This window comes from Carlito syrichta, unplaced genomic scaffold, assembly GCF_000164805.1.
Source record: "Carlito syrichta isolate Samal-C Ts95f unplaced genomic scaffold, Tarsius_syrichta-2.0.1 Scaffold153679, whole genome shotgun sequence".
Lineage (NCBI taxonomy): Eukaryota > Metazoa > Chordata > Mammalia > Primates > Tarsiidae > Carlito > Carlito syrichta.
The window spans coordinates 169,805-193,228 of NW_007097775.1; the positions used below are offsets into that span (position 1 = coordinate 169,805).

At 41.5% G+C, this 23,424-nt stretch overlaps 2 protein-coding genes across 4 annotated transcripts in view; one reads left to right on the forward strand and one right to left on the reverse strand.

Moving 5' to 3' along the window:
• The window catches only part of LRP2BP (LRP2 binding protein), a 25,905-nt gene extending 3,350 nt beyond the window's left edge, over positions 1–22,555 (forward strand). Inside the window, exons 5-10 of the mRNA XM_008050790.2 lie at positions 10,423–10,565; positions 10,643–10,748; positions 11,910–12,133; positions 14,309–14,483; positions 17,193–17,513; positions 22,468–22,555. Coding sequence (XP_008048981.1) covers positions 10,423–10,565; positions 10,643–10,748; positions 11,910–12,133; positions 14,309–14,483; positions 17,193–17,258 — 714 coding nt within the window. The 3' untranslated portion in view covers positions 17,259–17,513; positions 22,468–22,555. The remainder of the gene's footprint in view (positions 1–10,422; positions 10,566–10,642; positions 10,749–11,909; positions 12,134–14,308; positions 14,484–17,192; positions 17,514–22,467) is intronic.
• Positions 20,804–23,424, reverse strand: part of SNX25 (sorting nexin 25) — a 117,844-nt gene continuing 115,223 nt past the window's right edge. For all 3 annotated transcript variants that reach the window (XM_008050788.1, XM_021708974.1, XM_021708973.1), the window contains 3 exons: positions 22,488–22,669; positions 21,863–21,963; positions 20,804–21,397 (listed from right to left, as the gene is read on the reverse strand). In XM_008050788.1, the coding sequence (XP_008048979.1) occupies positions 21,317–21,397; positions 21,863–21,963; positions 22,488–22,669 (364 nt within the window). In that variant the 3' untranslated portion in view covers positions 20,804–21,316. The remainder of the gene's footprint in view (positions 21,398–21,862; positions 21,964–22,487; positions 22,670–23,424) is intronic.

Sequence of the window (23,424 nt, forward strand, 5' to 3'; positions counted from 1 at the left end):
TGCACTCCAGTCTGGGCGACAGAGTGAGACTCCGACTCAAAAAAAAAAAAAAAAAAGATTTCGTTGCTAATGGATTACTTTATACAGTTGAAGTTGTTTATATATTTTAATATATCCCTATCTTTATATTTTAATAGTATCCGGCCTGTTAGCATTTAAGACTGTTGGCATCAGTTTTACATTTATGTGAAAAACAGAATCAGTATATTTTTGCCTCCCTGCCCCTTCTCCGTCCCCTGGCTAATAGCTTCTCTCCAAAGCCCTTCCAGATTCATGCAACTGGGTTCAGCTACAAAAAAGAACTAGCCTCTTTTTACTTGAGCCTTTTACACGTGTCCTTTGAAGGACCCTCCCATAAGCTAGATAAATTCTTTTTTTTTTTTTTTTAATTGGGCGTCTCACACGGTTGCCCTGGCTGGAATGCAGTGTTATGCTCACGGCCACCGCAGACTCGACCTCCTGGACTCAGGCAATCCTTCCGCCTCGGCCTTCCAAGTAGCTGGAACTACAGGTGCACGCTACCACGCCCAGTTTATTTTTTGATTTATTGTAGAGACGAGGTCTCACCAAGTTGCCCGGACTGGTCTCGAACTCCTGAGCTCAGGCAATCCTTTTGCCTTGGCCTCCCAAAGTACTGGGATTACAGGCTTGAGCCACCACGCCCGGCCATCTAGAGAAATTCTTAATCTTTCCAATAATTTCTTCTTTTATGCTAACACAAACTAGGGTTATTCTACTGGAATTGCTTCTATATTGAATTATTCATTACATTTCTGTTCAGATGGTAAGCAGATATGGCAAAAAAAAAAATTGGTAGCAACTTCTCCATTGAGTGCCTTTCATGGCATACTTTGTCTCTTCTGGTACATATAGTTCTAGCGTTGAGAGTTCACTTTACTGAGAGGCAGGGAAAGGGAACAGTTCAGATTTCTTTCCTGAACATGGTGCTCATAATTAACCACAGAATATTTAACATGTTAAAACATTATAGAAATATCCTTCCAGGCTAGTGGCCATAGATAAAAACGGAATTTGCCTATACTACAAAATAGTGAAGACATTCATGGCTTTAACTTTTGAGATACTAGGTCAGAAATAGATACTGTGGGAAATTCAGGTCATCTAGACTGAGAAATTTCTTTGTCAGTTTTGGTTGCACCATTTGAGTCTCTAAGAGCCAATTAGAATTTTTGAATTCTTTGATTTACCACAGAAGATGTTCCTTGCTACTATTCGTTGTCACTAACATTTCCGTTTAAAATGCTTCCCTTTATTTTGAAGTTATTCCAAATGAATACAAATGAGAAAAGCCAGAATCATTCCAAATTCTACTGCGAAATATGGACACATTTTAAAATATATTCCCCCATGTATTGTCCCATGCGCAAAGAAATTATATATACAGTTGATCCTTGAACAATGTAGGGGTTGGGACATCAAGCCCCACACCTTCGAAAATTCATATATAGCTTTTGACTCCCCTCGAATTTAACTATTAATAGCCCCCTGTTGACCAAAAGCCTTACCAATAACATATACAGTCAATTAACACATATTGTATATGCTTATATGTGTTATATGTGGTGTTCTTACAATAAAGTAAGCCAGAGAAAAGAAAGTGTTGTTAGGAAAATAGTAAGGAAGAGAAAATATATTTGCTGTTCACTAAGTGGAAGTGGATCATCAAAAAGGTCTTCATCCCAGCCGGGTTCACAGTGAGCAGCCTGAGGAGGAGGGGCAGAGGAGGAGTCGGCCTTGCTGTCCCAGGGGTGGCCCAGGCACAAGAAATTCTGGGTGGAAATGGAGCCACACAGTTCAAACCCGTGTTGTTCAAGGGTCAGCTGTATATATACATGTACATACGTATTTGCATTTTGTAGCTCAGGAACTTAATAACCCAACACGAGGAATTCTGTGACTACAATATACCACTTTAACAGCTAAAGTAAAATAAAGCCTGGAATCTGGCTTTGAGCCCTGCAAGTCCAGAAACTTGAACTTAGCCATTCTAGAGGCTGATCAGTCTTTGGAAATCTGAATCATGTTGGCTAAATCAAGTTACTGAATTCCTGGCTCCGGGCGCTTACTTCCCCGTGGAGGCACCATGGCGCCAAGACAGTGCTGAGTCTCCAAAACAAAATCACACTCCCCTTCTTCTCTCAACAAGGCAGCTGCACCATCTTTTGCGGCCTCCCTCCCATTGGGATCTCCTCAAATATCACGACTCTCAGAGGCCCTCCAGGACCCCGTTATCAAAACAGTGCCCTTTTCCCGCTCCAAACCAGGAGCGGCCACTGCAAACCCTCCCCCGAGCTCCACGCGTGCTGTCTCTGCCTGCCTGCTGTCTTCAGGGGCTTCAGCCCCCGTCCTGCAGCCAAGCCCACCCTGACTGTTTTCCGAACCTGCCCCAGCATTTCTCTCCGAGCCTGGAGTTCAGTTGGTCCCACCAAGCTTGGCGGCTGATCATCGCTGGACACCACCTAGGCTGTCTGCTTCTCTGGCCATCCGACTCCTCACCTGTTCTCGACTCCCTCGCGTCTCCTGCTGCCTGCCCTCCCGCCGAAAGCTTCCAGGGAGCAGATGAAGCCCCCAGCGTCCTCAGCCTTTCTCGAAGGCCTTCCTTCACCTCCAGGCCGGTCCGGAAACTTGTCCCACCAGCAGCTGCCTCTAGTGGAGGGCTCTCCTCTCAGCGCTCCACAGGGCTCAGGTTGAGTTGGCATTGACTTCCTTAACTTCATTCATTCACTTTCCAGCCATCGTCTCCTCTCGCCCGATGCGTAAAGTAGCTCCTGGGAAGCTCGGACCAACCCGTTGCTTTTCTGCTTCTCTGTGTCCTGGTGGTTGGTCATTCCTAATAATATGAATCCAAAGCTCTTGGCTCTAGGATTTGGTTTCCTTCTCACGCCCTGCTATCACTTGATCTGACTTAAGGGTCTGTGAGGACGAACGCCTTAGCCCTAGAGTTCCTTGACATGCCCAGCACACGTCCTGTGTCCTTTGCCTATGCTTTATCTCTGCTAACCACCCAGTGGTGAACCACCAGACCCTGAACCTTGTCGTCACCCGAAACCATACCACATAAGAAACCCTCAGGCTCTAGCATTCTACCTACAGCTGCCTTTAGCAGTCCACGTCTCTCATTCCCTCACTGTCACTGAACAAGACCTTTGACCTCTTAGTCCAATCCTGCTCTCTCTCTTTTCTCCTCGTCTTTTGTCCTTTGCTGCCAGATATACTTCTATATTCAACTCTAACCTCACGATATGCCTTTGTTTTTTATTTTGTTTTGGAAGCAGTCTTGGTCTGTTGCCCAGGCGGGAGTGCGGGGGTGTCATCCTAGCTCACTGCAGCCTTAAACTCCAAGGCTCAAGCTATCTATCCTCCTTCCTCGGTCTCTGTAGTAGCTTGGACTACAGGCATATGCACCATACCCAGCTGATTTATTTTTTTAGTAGAGACAGTCTTGTTACGTTGCCTAGGCTGGTCTTGAACTCCTGGACTCAAGTGATTATTTCACCTTGGTCTCCCAAAGTGCTAGGATTTAGGCGTGAGCCCCACGCTTGGCCCTGAGCCAGTATTTTATCAATAACCTCATGGTCTTCCCGCCTCAACTCCACACCCTCTAGCTGCTCATTCACTGTCCCAGAATCTGCCATTCGTTCTTCTAACACGTATTTATGGAGTACCCATTATGGGCCTGGCACTGTTCTAGGCGCTGGGGAAACTGCGTTGAACAAGACGACGTTCTAGCTGGAGGAAGGAAGATGAACCGGATGGCATCCCATAGAATGAACCGTGAAGAATACAAAATGAGATGGCGGGTGCCAGTGGCTAGGAAGCCCCCTTCAGCCTGGGAAGGCCTCCAGTCTCAGACTGAGGAGGCCCCTTTGAGAACATGACCTTTGAGCTAAGAACTGAGCAATGAGAAGGAGCAACCATGCTAGGTTTGGGAGAATCACACACCGGGCAGAAGAAACAGTGCGGTCAAGGCCTGAGAAACCGAAAGGACAGTGTGGCTGGGCGCAGTCAAACCAGTGAGATGGGACCAGACCACACAAGACTTGGTACGAAGCCCAAGGGCTTGAACTGTCTTCTCCATGCAGTGTGAAGTCACTACCAGCAAGTGAGCTTACTATGTGATTTACATTTTAAAAATGACTGTGTCTGTGATGTGGAGAGTAGATTGCTTGGAGGCAAGAGTGAAAGCGGAGTCCAGTGAGGAAGCCATTGCAGTAGTTCGGAGAAGATGGCAGCTTTAAGGGAAGTTATAATAGTCAAATTAGAGAAGAGTGGACAGAGTTAGGGTATGCTTTTTCTTTTTTTATTTATTTGAGTCAGAGTCTCACTCTGTTGCCCAGGCTGGAGTGCAGTGGAACAATCACGGCTACTGCAGCCTCGACCTTCTGGGCTCAGGTGATCCTTCCACTTCAGCTTCCCAAGTAGGTGGAACTATAGGTGCACACCACCATGCTCAGCTAATTTTTTTTTTTTTTTTGTAGAGATGAAGTCTCGACACATTGCCTAGGTGGGTCTTGAACACCTGGGCTCAGGCAATCCTCTCGCCTCCACCTCCCAAAGTACTGGGATTACAGGTGAACCACCATGCCTATGCTTTTTAAAGAAGACAGTACTTTCTGATAGACTTGGAGAGAGGTCAGTGTTAAGGGAAGGAATCGAGAATGACTCCTGATTGTTCGCTTGAGTGGAGGATGTTGCCATTTACTAAAAATGGGGTGGCCGAAGGAGGTTTGGGTTGTGGAATACCTACGAGTTTACACTCGAGTGTTAAGACTCTTAACTAGAGATGCCACATAGAAAATCAGGAGCTCTGGAGCAGTGAGGAATGCAAGAGTACGTGAGGTCATCTGTGGGGCGAGGGAAGGTACAGACTGGATGAGATCACTGAGCGAGTGAACACACAGAGAAACAACCCAAGGACAGAGCCTGGGAGCCCTCTTATCGTTAACGGGCGGAAGGGAAGGAATGAATGGCCAGCCAAGGGGAACGGCATGGAGCAGCCGGGAGAGTGGAGGGAAGTCAGGGGAAGCACCGTGATGAGAAGTCAGAGGACACAGATATTTCAAGAAAGAAGGAGTGACCGTCTGTCTCAAATTCTGCTGAGAAAGCAAGTGGAATGGAGACTGAACACCAATCACTGGGCAGATTCAAATGGATTTCACTGGAGACCTTGGCAAGAGCATTTTCAGTGGAGCCGTTATGGACCAAGACTGGAATGGGCGGAGGAGCCATGTGGAGGCGAGGAAGTAGAGATAAGCACAGTTTTGCTACAGAGTGTAAGAAATACCTGTGTAGTCGCTGGTCTCAAGGGAAAGTTCTCCCAGCAAAGATATCACAGGAGATTTGTAAATTGATACCCAAGATCAAGGTAGATTTAAAAAATGGATGAATAATGTAAATGGATTTGGTGTTTCTTTTGATCCTTCTATCTTCTCAGTGAAACGGAACTAAAGTCATGTGCTTGTCTCAGCAGCATGTCCACTAAGGTTGGAACAATTCAGAGAAAATTCACATAGCCCCTGTACAAGAATGATACACACATTTGTGAAGGGTTTCATGATTTCTATTAAAAAAAAAAAAAAGAAAGAAAGAAAAAGAAGGGAAAAAAAAAAAAAAAACCAGCCCAGGCAATTTGGCGAGAACTTGTCTCTACAATAAATAGAAAATTAGCCGGGTGTAGTAGTGTGCGCCTGTAGTTCTGGCTACTTGAAAGGCTGAGGCAGAAAGATCACTGGTGCCTAGTGAGTCAACGCTGGGGTGGCCATGAGTGTGCCACTTCCCTCCAGCCTGGGCGACAGGGTGGGACTCCAACCCCCGCCAAAAAAAGAAAAGATGAAGCCATAAACTGAAGGAGAGAGAAGGGGGTGTGGAAGTTTGAAGAGAGACAGTAAGGTCTGGAAAAGTATCTCAGTACAGAATATCACAGAGTGAACAGTTTATAAAGAGAGGAAGTTTATTTGGCTCATCGTTCTGAGGCTGAGAAGTCCAAGAGCATGGTACTGGTATCTGGGAAGGCAGCCTCTTGCTGTGTCATCTTATGGTGGAAGGGTCTCTTATGGCAAGAAAGTGCACTCACATGAGACAGAGAAAGAAAGTCAGGCCCAACGTATCCTTTTATCGGGAACCCAACCCAGAGATAAAGGCATTAATCCACTCATGAAGGCAGAACCTTGTTGGCCTAATCTAAAAAACCCCACCTCTTAATACTGTTAATGTCAATTAAATTTCCTGGCCAGGTGTGGAGGCTTACGCCCTTTGGCAGGCTGAGGCGAGAGGATTGCTTGAACCTAGGAGTCTGAGACCAGCCTGGGCAATCTAGTAAAACCATATCTCTACAAAAAGACTTAAAAAATTAGCTAGGCATGGTGTTGCATGCCTATCATCCCAGCTACTTAGGAGGCTGAGGCAGAAGGGTCACCTGAGTCCAGGAGGTGGAGGCTGTGGCGAGCCATGATTGTGCCATGATTGGGCCACTGCCCTCCAGCCTGACTTAAAAGAAATACATATTAGCTGGGCATGGTGATGCATACCTGTCGTCCCAGCTACTTTGGGGGCTGAAGCAGGAGGATCACTTGAATCCAGGAAAGGAAGCTTTCAGTGAGACGGAATCACACTACTGCACTCCAGCCTGCGTGACAGAGTACGGCCCCATCTAAAAAAAATAAGTTGAAATTTTGGGGCACACTTTCAAACCATAGCAGTATCTTATCTTCCAGGTAAGTGGGAGAGAGAATTGAGGAGACAAACTGATGGTACTGCTTACCAATACAGAAGGCTCGCTCTGACATCTGTTGTCATCAATTTAAAGGAGGCCCTATCGCCATGGCTGTGCTTTTTTTCCTCCAGCAGAGTAGGTAGAGAAAAAGCTATTTGCCTGATGAGCCAGTGTCATGAAGGCAAAGAGAAACAAAGGAGTGAGTATGGTGACAGATATAGAATAAGCTGGATAATGGGGGGTGATAACACAAAGGAGTAGAGAGACAATAATGATTGGTAGGTCCGATGGGTTGGCACATGGCAACTCCAAAACAGAATGGCTTGCCTGGAGCCACAGCTGGAGACTAGAGGAGGAAAACGAAGACAGTGTCTGTATGTGGGTCCCTTCTTACCTAAGATTATACGGTTCGCTTCATCATGGAGTTACCCAGGGCAAAGGGGCAAGATCAAATTCTTTTCATTTTTCACCTTCTTTCCTTAATGTACCAAGTAATTATTGATCCCAACTTGATGCAGACTCTGGTTAAGCCATATATACTTGTAGTAAACTTGAAATGTCTGTTTTCTTCAGGGAGCATTAAGAGCTCCCTATTATCCTATAGAAATAAGAATTACACATAGACCCCAACATTTGGGGAAGCTGCATATGGAATTTGGGACTAGCATTGGGAAAAAAAATCATCAATCAGTTTTTTTGAGATAACATTGTGGTGATGGCCATCTTACATTGTGGTGATGGCCATCTTAAGGCTCTTCTTGCTTTATCTCCTACTCAGAATTCTTCAAAGGTTTTTTTTTTTTTACACTTCCTCCAGCACAAGGCAGTAATCCTATGGATGAATTTAGTGCGAGGGTGCAGGAGACTTGGTTGCCGCAGCCACAGTCTATAGGTCATTGGACTGGGGGGCTGCCCATTTGTCAGTGCTTTTATTTTCCAGGCACACCATTTTTACATCTCATCTCTTACTGCTCTCAATTCAACTTTATACATCGAAAGCAATCAGAATCTAATTTCCTACAAATTTTTTTTTTGGTAAGCTGATTCTCAAATTTATATCAAAGAGCAAATATGGAATAGTCAGGCTAATTTTAAAGAAAGAACAAAATGGGGGGGATTATACTACTACATAGCCAAGTATGCATCTGTAGTACTCAAAACAATGCGACATTTGGTCAATAACAGACAAATCAATCAAACGAACAGCATGGAGAGTTCAGAAAGACCCACATATGTATGGGTATGTAGTTTATCATAAAAGTGCTATTTCAAATCCATTGGAAATGGTGATGGGACCATTTGATAACTGGTATTCCGTTTTAACATATTGATTTTCTAGCTATTTTTGTTTGCTATTTTTATAGTTGCCATAGAGATTATGCTATGCACCTTTAACTTATCACAATGTACAGAGTTAACATTGAATTCAGGTAAAATATAGAAACTTTGCCCAAGTATGTTTTCATCCACCCTCTCCCTCACCCTCAGTCCTCGTGCTATTTGCTATGGAATTTGTTACATTTATATATGTCATCAGCCCCAAAATACAAAACAGTTATACTTTTTGCTTTAGTCACAAGCCCTTTGAGAAAGTTAAAAGACAAAGCGTACACATACACATGTATTTATGTGTTCCTTGACATTTTTACCATTTCTGGAGCCAGCCATTCCTTCCTGTCAATCGAGTTACCATCTAACATATTTCATACTTCCTTTCAACCTTGCCTTAAAGAGCATTTCTTGTAGCATAGGTCTGTAGGTGAGACATTATCTCAGGTTTTGATGATCTAAGAATGTCTCTGTCTTTATTTTTGATGAATTTTTTTAATGGACAGTTTTTCTTTTCACTTTAATACGTCATTCTAAAGTCTTCCAGCCTTCCTCATTTCTCATGAAGTAGCCCCTAATTTCTTTATAGTTCCCCTGCTTATAATGCATCATTTTCCTCTGGATGCTTTCAAGATTATCTCTGGTTTGCAGCGGTATCACCATAATGTCTGCTGAGGACAGGGTTTTTGTGTTTATCCTGTCCGGGGTCCATTGAGCTCTATAGTTCCTTGCAGTTTTCAAGAATCATCTCTTCTTCAGTCTGTTGTTTGGCACACCATCCAGTGCCTTTAAAAGATGCTTTTAGTGTTTTGTCTAGATTTAATCATTGTGATCTATGGGAGGATTTATACAACCACTTCACTTGACAACTACTTCCTTAAATCCACTCTTACTATACAGTTGGGGGAAAGATGATAGACATTTATTTCACATATTCACAAAAATAAATCCTATAATCTAGGAGTCACCAAAACACCTTTATTCTCTCATCTATTGCTTGGTGTTTAGTCAGCATAGCACTTTGAGAAAGCAATTAGAGAAAAGCTAGAATGAAGTATATCAAGATATATTTGAGTATCCAAAAGTTTTTTTTTTTTGAGTGATGTTTGATTTGTTTCTGGTGGCTTTGGGGGGAGAGCAATTCTATTGTTGCTAGTGGTTAGAATCTCTTTTATGATTTATGTCTATGTAGCAGATATCACATTAGTGTTTAAGATGAGTATATTAGATGCATATGACCACCGAGCACACTTAATAAAAGTATGCTTGAAGAGAAGACAGCATTTGTTAGGGGCTCACGAATTTGTAATTTGTAAGAATTACAAGTGTGAAAGAAATTCCTGGCTATTCTTGCACTTTGATAAGATCTGTGCTGATTCAGAAGAAGAGTTATAAGGTGGGAGGGAGGAGAGAAACAAGGAGAGCCAAACCGAGACTCAGTGCAACTGCAGAAGCTATGAAATGAAAGCAATTCCCTATGTCTGAAGGCTCCTGGGCGTACCTGAATAGGAGATGCACTTTTACAAATCAGTTGCTTCCTTATCTCTAGCCCTGCAGAATCCAGGACAATCCCTTGGAAGAGATTCATGATATTATACACCAGTGGTCCCAAATGTTTTTGACATCAAGGACCAGTTTCGCGGAAGACAGTTTTTCCATGGACCAGGGGGTTGGGGAGGGGAGGTTGGTTTGGGGATGATTAAAACACATTACATCCATTGTACACTCTATTTCTATTAGTACTGCATTGTAATATATAATGAAATAATCCTATAACTCACCATTTAAAAAAAACATGCACAGACTGAGGTGGCAAATAAAATAATGGGTGGGCCATATGTGGACGAAAAAAAGTGTTGGATTCTGACTTAAAGCCTGCCACCAGATGCAGCTGCACCATTGAAGTACAGGAACACTTGTCACTCAGTGATAGGGCTTTGATAGGAGTCTGCAAGCAACTGATTTATTATGGTCTCTGTGCAGTCAGGGCCACTCCCAGCACTAGCGTCACGCCTCAGCTCCGCCTCAGAGCAGGCCTTCCTTCCTCATAAGGACCACGCGGCCCAGTCCCTTGCATGTGCAGTTCACGATACAGTTCGTGCTCCTGAGACTCATATGCCACGTTGACCTGACAGAACATGCAGCTTAGGCGGTCACGTGAGCCATGGGGAGTGGCTGTAAATGCAGAGAAAGCTTCACTCACTGGCCTGCCCTCACCTCCTGCTGTGTGGTCCCGCTGGAGATTCCCGCTATACGCCATGTCAGACGGCGAACACCCCAAAACCTTATGGGGAGAAGGAGATTTAATTTGGGTAAGACTGAAAACAGGTTTTTGTGTTTGTTCTTGTCCTCTGTGGAAGGAGAAAGGAGTGCAGTTTATGAAGAAAATTCTTGATTCTCCATGCCCCAAAGCAAGACACTTAAAATTTGCAGCTGCTTACAACCTTGGAAGAGCTTACTATGAAGGAAAAGGTGTGAAACGATCAGACGAGGAAGCTGAAAGGTAACATACCTGAGAACAAGATTCCATTTGGATGAAATGCTGAAACAAATAATAACTTGCCTGGCTTTCTCTTTTAGACTGTGGCTTTTTGCTGCAGACGATGGAAATCCAAAAGCAAGTGTGAAGGCTCAAGGTATCCTTGGGTTGTATTATTCAACAAAGGAGCCGAGAGAGTTAGAAAAGGTAACATTCCGCTTCCTTTATTTTTTCAGAGATAGGGGTTCCCGCGCATTGCCTGGGCTGACCTTGAACTCCTGGACTCAAGCAATCCTCTCGCCTCCACCTCCAGAGTAGCTGGGGCTACAGACGTGCGCCACCACGCCTAGCTCTTCCCTTTAATGCTAGTGTTGTGTTTACATCGATATTGATCTCTTTTCTGAGAGCATAGTGGAAAATAAGTGTGTCGTTTTTGATATCTCTTGTATTTCTTTATAATATAAAAAATTTACATTTTAGGATCGCAAAGCTCATTTCACACCTTTTACTTATCTGTAAATGCCACCTTCTCTTCATCTACCAAAGGAGACCACAAATGTGAGAGTATCTTGTATACTATAAAAACCTATAAAGTACTCTAAAAAGCTAAAAGAGGTATAGCCCTGAAGTTAAGAACCCAGATCCTTTTATGTGTGACTAAATAGTACCTTTGATTTGAGGAGTGATACTAGTAAATAAAATGTGCTAGTAATTAATTTACAAGTTAAATCCATTTAATACTTTCATAGAAATATAATCTTTCACCATCAATGATTTAAATATACAGGGCTGAGTCCTACTTGTGAGAGGACTTACCAGCAAATTTGTAAGAGGTGCATAAACACTAAGACTATCCTCCTATAACTCAGCAGCCCCTGGAGTTTATAAAGTGAATTCAAATTCACTGCAGTATTAGGCAAATATGCTTGAAACTACAGGCAGCTTTCACCTTTGGTTGTATTGATCTGGGCGGCTGCAGGTCCATCTGAGCTCTAACTTTCCACAACATCATAGGTCCCCTCCCCTGCTGGGCACCGAGCCTTTCAGACACGTAGCTCCTATTTTGCACCTTCTTGATCCTTACTCTGGAAGATCCAAAAATCTTGAAGCCTAGGATAGCTGACCCTCCTCTGCCATGAACTCTCTGGACATTGACACACCTGCACTGTGGACAGACAGCAGAGAAACTCACCTCCACACTGTCTTACGTATGTGAATTTGGTACTAGAGTGAAATACTCCAGGGACTAGAACTATTTCCTAGAGACAAATCATAGTTCTATCTTACAGCCAGAGAATTTTTTGTTCTTCCTTTGTAATTTCATTTTGCAAATCCCAAGAACGATGATGAAACTGTGCTTTTCCTTAGGCATTTTTCTGGCATTCAGAAGCATGTGGCAATGGAAATCTGGAGTCCCAGGGTGCACTTGGGCTCATGTACTTCTACGGACAAGGCATCCGCCAAGACACCGACGCTGCCCTACACTGCTTACGGGAAGCAGCACAACGGGGCAATGTCTATGCTCAAGGGAACCTCGTGGAGTATTACTATAAGATGAAGTTTTTCACAAAGTGTGTGGCCTTTTCCAAAAGGTGAATGTCTTAGTTTCGTGGTGTTAGAATAGAATATCACAGACTGGGTCATTTCTAATGAACAGAAATTTATTTCGCAGTTCTGGAGGCAGGAAGGGTCAAGATCCAGGCAGTGGCAGGTCTGTCTGTGCGGCGAGGACTGCACCCTTCGGGAGGGGAGGGACCCTGCGCCCTCACGTGGCAGTGGAAGGCAGAAGGGCAAGCAAGCCCAAAACGACAGCAAGTCCCTGGTACAAAGGCCTTAACCCCAGTCGTGGAGACGCCCCAATGACCTAACTCTCTCGGAGGCCCCACCTCTTTACAATAGGACATTGGCAACACCTGAACTTTGGAAGGGACACATTCAAACCACAGCAACATTTCAATAAGCTGAGTGAAGGTATTTACAAGAACTCCAGATGTGTCTGCAACAGAGCTTTTTGCAGTGCTGGAAATGATGGCTTCTGAACACCTGCAATGTGTCCAGGGCAACTTAGGACTGGACTTTTAAATGTAATTTGAGTTAATTTAAATAGCCATGTGGTTAGTGGTTACCCTATCGGAGAGTGCAATTCTGTGCCATTAGCCTTCAGAATTTCAGTGCTGTTAGCTTAAGCAAGTGTCTTAACTTTTTAAAGCATCAATTGTTTTAGTTGTAAGAAAATACTTCTACAGCGGGACTATAATAATGGTATACGGGGTACTTAACATAGCTTGGCACGTCAGAATTGCTGGCTTTCTTAATTTTGTCCTCCACTTCTTAGCCATGCAGTTCTATAATTGCACACCTGAAGTATACCTTCGTACAGACTACAAAATGAGAATAATGGCTAAAAGGCTGACTCTAGTATCTAATAAAATATACAAAAACTAGCCGGGCTCGGTGGCTCAGCCTGTAATCCCGCGCCTTTGGGAGGCTGAGGTGAGTGGATGGCCTGAGCCCGCGGGTTCGAGACCCGCCTGGGCAGCGAGACCTCATCTCTACAATAAATCAAAAAATCAGCCGGGCATGGTGGCACATGCCTGTAATTCCGGCTACTCGGAAGGCTGAGGCGGAAGGATCGCCGGAGCCCAGCAGGCCGAGGCTGCGGTGGCCGGGAGCGGCCACTGCACTCCAGTCTGTGACAGAGTGAGACTCCAACTCAAAAAAAAAAAAAAAAAAAAAAAAAAAAAAATATACAAAAACTTATTTTCCCTGAATCCACAAGTCTCCATGTACTTCCCTACATTCATTGGCTTGTCGTACATAGAAGCAATATTCCGGGAGACAGACCTGGATGTTCTCTAGCATGGCCATCAGACTGTGTACGTGCTGGTGTTTCCCAGTCACGCCTACGACAGCGCCACCATCTCCCCCCACTAGAGTGAAATACTCAAGGGACTAGAACTATTTCCTAGAGACAAATCATAGCTCTTATCTTATAGCCAGGGAATCTTTTGTTATTCCCTTATAATTTCAAGTGTGAAGGCTCAAAGCAAGACGCTGGGTGAGCCCAGATCTGCAAGGGAGGATGAAGGGAAGGGGCTGGGTACGTGCTCCTCGCCAGCGTCTTGCTTTCCAGGCAGCAGGCCACTGACAGGAGTGATCGCCGGCATCCCGAGCAAGAGCCCATCCTGGGTAGAACCAAGACTTTAAATAGTTTTTTAAAGTCTTTGGAACTTCTCAGGGTTTTCCACATTCCTATTCCTCGTCTGGTTGTGGTTCACAGGGCGCTGACTAGATCTTGTATTCAGACAATTCTCCATATTTGTGTCTGGGTTGTAAAGAATGACTTTATTGCCCGTTTTTAAAGACAGATATGTTTTCTGGTCCTATGTGACTAACATCCAAATTTGAGGTTGGTGTTTCAGTATATGATCCAAAGAAACAGAAAACGCTTTCCTCCACCTTCAGTTGAAATCCACAGGTAGATAATGTACTACTTAAAATAGTAGTACTGAAAAAAGAAACACAGTTGTTTCCTAGTGGTTATGAAGCCTGCTGAGTATAATCATAGGGAAGCTGGAACTATTCTAGTTCATCTTTCCCTGATACTAGTTGACTACGTTAGGCGAACCCTTGACCACACAGCAAACAACTTAATTCTCAAAGGGGTAGAGAGAAATCACCGTAGGCAGGACAATTTCTAAGCACAGCGTTTTGTGAAGACGTAAACCATGACTGATGTCCTTTTCAATTTCACAACGTCCTATCAGGATTGCTGACTATGATGAGGCTCATGACATTCCCATGATTGCCCGGGTCACAGACTGTCTCCCGGAGTTCATCAGCAGAGGCATGGCCATGGCGTCCTTCTACCACGCAAGGTGTCTTCAGCTGGGCTTGGGCATCCCCAAGGATGAAGCAACAGCTAAACACTATTATTCCAAAGTAAGCTTTAGAACAAAATATTAACTAGCCCAAATATAAATTTCTGTGTTTTTAGTTGAGACTTGAACAACGAGGATTAGCATTTTTTTCCTACTCAATTACTGTGCAGATAGTATCTGTCTAGAGAGGCTGTTAGACATGCAGATTGGCTGCAGACAATTCTGTCAGATTCTTATCAGCATAATGAAGCTGAAATTATAAAAAGCCCCATTTTGATGCAAATTATTATTGCATCCTGATATTATCCATAGCAGGACGCCCAGCACCAAGATCTTAAAGTTCATGTCTTTCACCCAGAAAAAGGATGAACCTATATTGTCATTCCAGTATAATGAGATGTAGTTTTTTGAACATGCTTTTTATACATGACATTTACCACACTTGGGAGAAATAGTCACGAGTTTGAGGCAATCCGTTAAAATAAGTCTCTTCCATATTTTCACCCATGTGATCAATTTATTTAGATTCCAAATGAATTTCATATCTAAAATAATACAGCCATTAATAAGCAGGAGGGGCAGTGGGGGTTGCAAAGTGGGGACACTGGATCTTTCAGAAAAAGCGAAAAGCTGTGCACATCTTAGGTCCATGACGTTCATGAGGTCAAGATAGAATTACACCATAAAAATTTTGTAGTTTGTTCTCCAAGGGGAAGAGAGAAATCACTTCAGGCAGAAAGACAATTTCTAGACACAGCGTGTGTGAAGACGTAAACCATAACTGACGTCCTTTTCAATTTCCCCACTTAACATTCCATCAGGATTGCTGACTGTGATGAGGTTCCTGATATCCCCATGATGGCCCGGGTCACAGACTGCCTCCCGGAGTGTACACATTGTTAAGCTTGAGTGGGGCGGGGAAGAAGGCAAGAAAAATTTTAAGTCCCTTGGCTGAATCTGATATTATAGCAGTGGTAAAAACCTAAATATTAAAATCACCCGAGGATCTTTTAAAAACTCCAAAGCTCAGGCTTAATTTCAGAGAAATTAAATCATGATCTCTGGGAGACACAAGTACATTTGAAGGTCTCCATGGGATTCCAATGTCAGGTAAGTTTGAGAACCCTAAGCCCAAGTATTTTGTTTGAAATTAAAATTTCCGGAGGCTGGGTGTGCTGGCTCACACCTGTAATACCAGCACTTTGGGAGGCCGAGGTGGGAGGACTGCTTGAACCCAGGAGTTCAAGACCAGCCTAGGCAACATAATGAAACCTGATCTTTACCAAAAAAATAAATAAATAAAAAGAAAAATTAGCCAAGAGATGGTGGCACACACTTGTAGTCCCAGCCATTCAGGAGGCTGAGGTGGGAGAATCGCCTGAGCCCAGGAGGTTGAGGCTGCGGGTGAGCTGTGATTGTCACTGCCCTCCAGTCTGGGTGACAGAGTGAGACCCTGACCACACACACACAATTTGCAGAGCATCAGACCCATAAATATACTGACCTCTGAGGTGTTTCCCACTATACCATTCTACTAGTATGAATAACAGTTTGTTAAATTTTTTCATTTAAACACTCTGCATTATGCCAAACCAAGTCCATTTCAGGTTCTATGCTATCCTTGGAAAACTCTGGGATGAATACATTCTGACATGAGGAATGCGTTCATTCTGAATTAAATAGCGAAACAGATTGCAGCTTGAGAACTCTTCCATACAGAGTGGGAGGTAACAGCCCACTAGCCTCCACAAATGAGACCACATCTAGAATCCTGTACTCAAAATAGTCATAAAAATGGAGAACATCTAGAGGCAGTCACCCAGTGAAAGGCCTGGGATCATGTCACGTGAGGCATGGCGAGAGAAATGGAGAAGGCCTCACTCAGAGCAAAGGTACATGAGGGGGTCCTGATGGTGGTCTTCCCTGGACTGGCAGAGCGTTCCATAGGAAAGGAGCTGTGGGGAAGGCGCGGAACTGTAGCCATGACCCTGTGTTACGGTAGGAGGTGAGGCGATAAGGTTAACAGAGAACCCGAGGGCAGGAGACCCAGTTGTGCTCTCAGCTCTGCCTCTGTCAAGCTGGGTGACTTTGCCAGCTACTTTGCTTCCTAGGTTTCTATGAAACCAGCATTATATGTTCTCCTGGGACCCTTCAATGATTCTAAAGTATATGGAGGGAAATCTCAGCTTTATATAAGAAAGAGCCCTCCAAAATAACTGTCCAGGAAACAAAGTTTTCTCTCTAAGGTGGTGTGGTCCTACCACTAGAAGCAACCAAGCAAATACTTAGTGACAAACTGTCATGGGTACTGAAGGGACAATTTCTGTGACATTCTAGAAATTATGCGTGTTATCACTATTTACTTTTGGCATAATTAAATGATGTATTTTAAAATAAGATTAATATAGATGCTGCTATTACATCCTGAGATCATGACAAGTTTGAGGCCAATGTCAATGCTCTCTATTTTACTGATTTTAATAATTCATAACATACAATGCTATCATCAGTGCTTAAACCCCTTTTATTCTTGGCACTGATAAAATGTTCTCTCTTTCAAATGAAATTAACATGGTTATTTTGAGTAGGATCTATTTTGCATAGGTTAAATTGGAAACACCCTTATTCTGATTAGGAAGTCAGAATTGAAAAGTATCTTAATTAACAAACTTCCTTGAAATTCATGAACTTTATCATTCTTAAAAATAAACTTAAAAAGAAGAAAGACAACTAGAATCTATCTAAATAACTGACTCTCTTTCATTTTAAGGCTTGTCGCCTGAATCCTGCATTGGCAGATGAACTTCACTCCTTACTTATTCATCAAAGAATTTAGACCACAATGCATTTCAACAAAGGTCATCAAGTGTAACACCATACAACGTGTTTATTTTTTATAGCAGCTACGTTTGGTTATTTTCTGCATCCCAGTACAGGTGACATGTTATCTTCATTCTTGAACTTGTATGCTGTAATGTTCGCAACTTAAAACCTAGACACAGGACCACACTGCTGGAAGAGTTCTCAGAGATCTACCTCCTATCCCATAGGCTTTCATAGACCATACTAAATATTGAAACCAATCTATAAAGTAAGTATCTTTCCTTTCCTAAATACCGGGTTTAAAAAGACTTAATGTAGTATGAGTTTTATAAGTTCAGAAGTGGAAATGCTACAAATTTATTTAAAATCACATTTGAAAGTTTAATTTAAATTTATTTGGCCCTTTTGTGAATTTTGAATAACATTTTAAACTTTTTGTTTCAATTTTTAAAAAAATTTAAATGTAAAATTCACAAAACTAAATAAGAGTCAAAGAAATTTACAGGATCAAACTTTCAAATGGTAAGTGTTAGTATAGCACATCTACTTCTGAAGTTATTAAAGCTAAAACTGTACTAAGTCTTTTGGGACAGCTTGTATTCTTAAATTCTTAAGTAAATAATTAGCTAATGTAAAACATATAAACTTCAAAATCAATGGGTATTAGATCTTGCTTTAGAATCTTGCTCTCCAAATCTTTCCTCAAAGGTCTGAATTTAATGAGTAAAGCCACTGCTATATTCCTGATGATTATTCATAAGATAATTACAGAAAAAAGATTCTTTGTGCTTCAACTCATTTTCTGTGTTTTTTCTTTTTTCTTGATTTTCTACATTTTTTAAACCCTAGATATATTTCAAGGCAAAAGAAATAGTTCAAAAAAATTCAATAAAATCATTTAACGATATAAGAACTACAACTATTGTTTAAGAATTAAATAAGCAAAAGGCTTTCCTTGTATCAATAACATCTACAAAGGCAAAAGGTGACAATAAAAATAGTAAACCACATGCATAAGACTATATAGGGACATACATTTGTGAAAAAAATATACATGGAAAATGTCTTAAAGATACCTTAACTATCCCTTTTTTGTAAACATACTAAATTGATATAGCTTTATTTTATAAATCACTTCCAGCCTTTCTGACAATGGATTTAAACAAGATCTCTTCTTAGTAGTGGGAAAATGCAATTAATATGTAGGTGACAGTCACTAGAGAAGTGCTGCATGGCAGAAAATTATTTGTTCCTGTTACATGTTCTGGCTTGCCTATATTGCAAGAACTTTATTATGTCTTTAAGAAAGAGAAGTTTCAACAGACTCAGGTTTGAGATATCCTCAAGTGGTCAAGTACTGCTGTCTTAAATCTCTTAAAAAAACAAAAAAAACTTTAAACCATCTCTGAAAACCAGTCCTTCTCTTCTAAAATTGTTACTGAAGGCTCTATATACTCCACTAATAACACTATTCAACATCTCAAGTCCACTACAAGATTTCATAATGTCTAACTTAAACCTTTTTCTACAATACAAGCCACTTATTTTACTCTAGTTCTCTTAATATCATCCATTGAAGATCCAAATTCCCAACCAGTATTTTCTTCTCCATACTTAATTCAGTTTCTAAAGCCTTTCGATAAGACTCTTAAAATACAGAGTAAGAGTGACCCAGAGAGAAGACCACTTTTTAAACTGCCATCAAAACATAGGTCTCAGAGATCATGTACTTAGGAATTTGACATGGGTCATATGTAGTAACATGCTATGTGCCTAAATGTCTTCGGTGAACTCAACACAGAATTAAAATTTTCAGTTTACTGTGGTTACCATAAAGCTGATGCTCTGGTACAGGTGAGCTTTTGGAAACTGCCTCTACTATGGACAGTGGTTTATACCTTGACCTTTGAGTAGAGTTAGTCTTTAACTCAAGTAGTTGCGGCTTCCAGATCATTACTCTCAAAACAAAAAATTTAGCCGGGCTCGGTGGCTCAGCCTGTAATCCCGCGCTTTGGGAGGCTGAGGTGAGTGAATTGCCTGAGCCTGAGGGTTCGAGACCCACCTGGGCAACTTGGCAAGACCTCATCTCTACAAATCAAAAAATTAGCTGGGTGTGGTAGCGTGCGCCTGTAGTTCCACCTACTTGGAAGGCTGAGGCGGAAGGATCACTGGGGCCCAGCGGGTTGAGGCTGCGGTGGCCAGGAGTGGCCACTGCACGCCAGTCTGGGAGACAGAGTGAGACTCCAACTCAAAAAACAAAAAAAACAAAAAACTTCTCTGAGGTTCCTAATAGCTGATATCTCATGAAAAATATGAGACTCTATCACAAATAAATATTGAGGAATCAAAATAATAGCTATTTTTCTAATTTGCAATATTAACAGCTACAGTCTAAATAAATGATAGTATAGAGTTATGCACACAATGGACATTTCCAGGAATTGGGTTATGATGAGTTCTTTGGGCTTGGCAACTCACATTGCTTCTCTTCCCTGGATGTATATACCATATGACCTTTTTTTCCCCTTAAAGTAGCCTTTTGGAGGATAATTCTTATCTATATAAATAGTCAACTTTGGCCGGGCTCGGTGGCTCAGCCTGTAATCCCGCGCCTTTGGGAGGCTGAGGTGAGTGGATTGCCTGAGCCTGCGGGTTCGAGACCTGCCTGGGCAGCGAGACCTCATCTCTACAATAAATCAAAACATCAGCCGGGCGTGGTAGCGCATGCCTGTAATTCCGGCTACTCGGAAGGCTGAGGCGGAAGGATCGCCGGGGCCCAGCAGGTCGAGGCTGCGGTGGCCGGGAGCGGCCACTGCACTCCAGTCTGGGCGATAGAGTGAGACTCCAACTCAAAAAAAAAAAAAAAAAAAAGTCAACTTTGGGTTTTTCTGAAAGTGGATAAAAAGCTAAAACTAGAAGAATCTCAAAGATAAATTTCGGTTTACCAATTTTTAATCATTTACCTTTGCTTCTTATCAAGAACTTGGCAGATATAATCTATCAACAATATAACCTACTACTTTTTATATATCTAGTATCTTTCTCTCATGAATTCAAGCGGAACTTCTGCCTTTTAGTCATTTTGTTTTCAATATCCCTGGGGATTAACGAGGGGAGGTAGTCTATTATCACTGCATAATGAGTGGTGAAACGCACAAAAACTGATTAAGTGATTTGTTCACGGCTACACAGTCAGTACAAGCCAAAATCTGAATTATGGATCTCACCTAATGCCCCTTGTGGGCTTTAATCAAGTCCCTGAACTCCCTTAAGTGACCTCCTTCCTCTTTCTGCTTCCCCATCCCAGTCCTGCCTGTGTGTCACGGTGAAGTTCGGATTGCAACCTCCCTGGCTCTTTTCACTCACTAAAAGTCGTATTTCACATATTTATTTTGTGCCTAGAGAAAGGCAACAAACTTTATACTTCCTTGAGGAACTACAGTGTTTTTTGTTTTGTTTTGTTTTTACAAAAAGGCACTCAGTAAATATTTGAACTGCTCAAAGTGTTTCAACTTCATTTTTTGTGAGATATAAATATCTTAAATATAATACAGCGCCGATTCATTTTTAGATTTTATTGCTTTGAATGCTCAAACTATAGGAAATCTTTGGTAAAAATAAAGACAATAAAATTTTCACAATAACTTTACACAAAGCATTGCACAACAATGTTCTTCAATACACATGAAGTAATACAGGAATGTTCAGAATCCTCAGTGAGGAAATTGACTGTACAATATTCATAGTTCATTTTAAAACAAAATCGTTTTCATAAACTTTAAAATATTTTCTAAGTTATCACATATTAACATTTGTATTTAAATCAGTATGTTAAACTTTAAAGTATTTACAGTATTTAAATAAAAATCAATGTAAGTATTTTTTTCCTGTTGCCTACTGCAGCATCGAGTCCCCTCCGCCCTGGTTCTGTTTATTCACACCAACCTAGAGGGGAGGTGGAGCTAAAATAAAAATCAATATGGTTCTCAGTCAAGCCCTCTGTGGAAAAGAGGAAAATGTTTCATGTCTATTATTACACAGACATTTTTCTGGTGGTTTATTTGTGCAGTCTCAAACTTGACCAGCTTTAAGTTGATCTAAATGAATTCTCAGCTCGGGACACAGTTCAATGAGCAGCAGTTCCATCAGCACCTGAACCAAGAAAGAAGAGGGGGAAATAGCAGAGAAATGTGTTTATTTTCTCCATGGGTTTACTAAAAATAAATACCTGCATCTAAGAGAAAAGTCTAACTGTAGGTCTGAAATTATTCTCAGGGAACAAATGACTCTCAAACAAAATAAACTAATGCCATATAAACTCTAGGTAGCCATGATCAAATCACCAACAATATTTAATATTGGTAACTATAATCGAAGAGATACTGGGAGCCGTTGGTTTTGTTGAAATAAGTAAACCAAGAGAGACAACCAGTATGAGAGAATGAGAATGCTACATGCACTAGGGTTGTTTTTTTCCAACCAAATTAACAGATAAGAGCCAATGGGTTCACAGTAAGTAACAGGCATGATTAAGAATACAAATAATTAAAATCTACCCCAATATGTGAACAAAAATATAGCAGTCTGAAAAACTCCCTCGAGCTTTAACTTACTCACATATAACAGATGCTTATTGGCTCTTGTTTCCTGCAATGCATTGAATATTTTTATTATACCATGGCGGGCATTTTGCTGTCCAACAAGGTTCTGAAGCGTATCTGAAAAATGAAGTTTATATCTGTGCTGCTACTGATAAAGTGCACAATGCATAGATGTTCAATGAAAGAGATATCACATGATATACACATAATAAATAAGGGCACTGAGCATAAGACACATGAGTAGTCAGTTCTCTCAAACGCTTAAAGAGAAAATAAGTGCATTTATAATTTTTCAACATGATACTTTATGTAAACTGTAATTTTAATATGTTGTTATTAATTTTAACAATTAAAATATTGATATATTGCTACAAATTCAGCTCTCAAAACACTGTACGTTAGCAGAATTTCCAAAGCACAAAATTTATTATCTGTTCTAAAACATTTTTCTAGTTAAAAATTGTTAAGATTCTCAGCATAGCTTCTTAGCAAGTGACAAGAAATGGTTTAAAAGAAGAGAATATGATCATTTTTTTCATGGTCAAGAATGTTTCCTAAGAAATATCAATGAAAAATACCTTAATAGGGTTAACATTCCCTCTTTATCTTTATGCTTTTCAGGATAATAACCCAGGCCTCACCTGGAATGTTTTCAAGTAGCTTTTGCTGTGCTCTCTGTTTTGTTTCCTGACTTTGCTCTTCACTTCTGATTGTGGTTGGTGGTGCCAATTTCCCATTTGGCCAAAAAGCATCCCGGAAAACATTGATGTAGTAAACCAACATTTGCTCACTGAAAATCCAGTTCACTGTGTCCCGGATTTGTCTTTTAGGAGAAAAATATTTATTGGATGAGATTTTTAAAAAATTTTGTACTCTATCTTCAAAAGGTATTTATCAATGGGTAGGTTAAGATACGGTCTGATCTAAGTGTTTGAATAAACTAGGGACTGGATTCTTAAACTCTGCCTGAAAATTTTTTTTGTTTTGGAAATACTGCATGATCATTTATTCTTGGAGCTCATAGTTACTGTCACTAACTCTTCCAGATGTTGGCCACACGTTACCTTTCAATCTTTAAAGGCAAGAACTGAGAAATTGATTTATTGGTCACGCATTACCTTTCCATCTGTAAAGGCAAGAACTGAGAGAATGATTTGTTTGAAGACTGCAACTACACTAACTGCACAAAGGACTTAATATACTAATTTCCCAGCCAGGCACTGTGGCTCACACCTGTAAATCCCAGCACTTTGGGTGGCTAAGGTGGGAGGATCACTTGAGCCCAGGAGTTCCAGACCAGCCTGGGCAACATAGTGAGAACACATCTCTACCAAAAAAAAAAAAAAATTAGCCGGGCGTGGTGGCATGTACCTATAGTTCCAACTACTTGGGAGGCTGAAGTGGAAGAACTGCCTGAGCCCAAGAGGATGCGGCTATGATGAGTCATAAACGTACCACAGCACTCCAGCCTGGGTAACAGAGTGAGACCCTGACTCAAAACAAACAAACAAAACAAAACAAAACAAACTAAGAACACTAAGAAACCAATTTCTACATGAAGTATTATTTAAGTTTAAA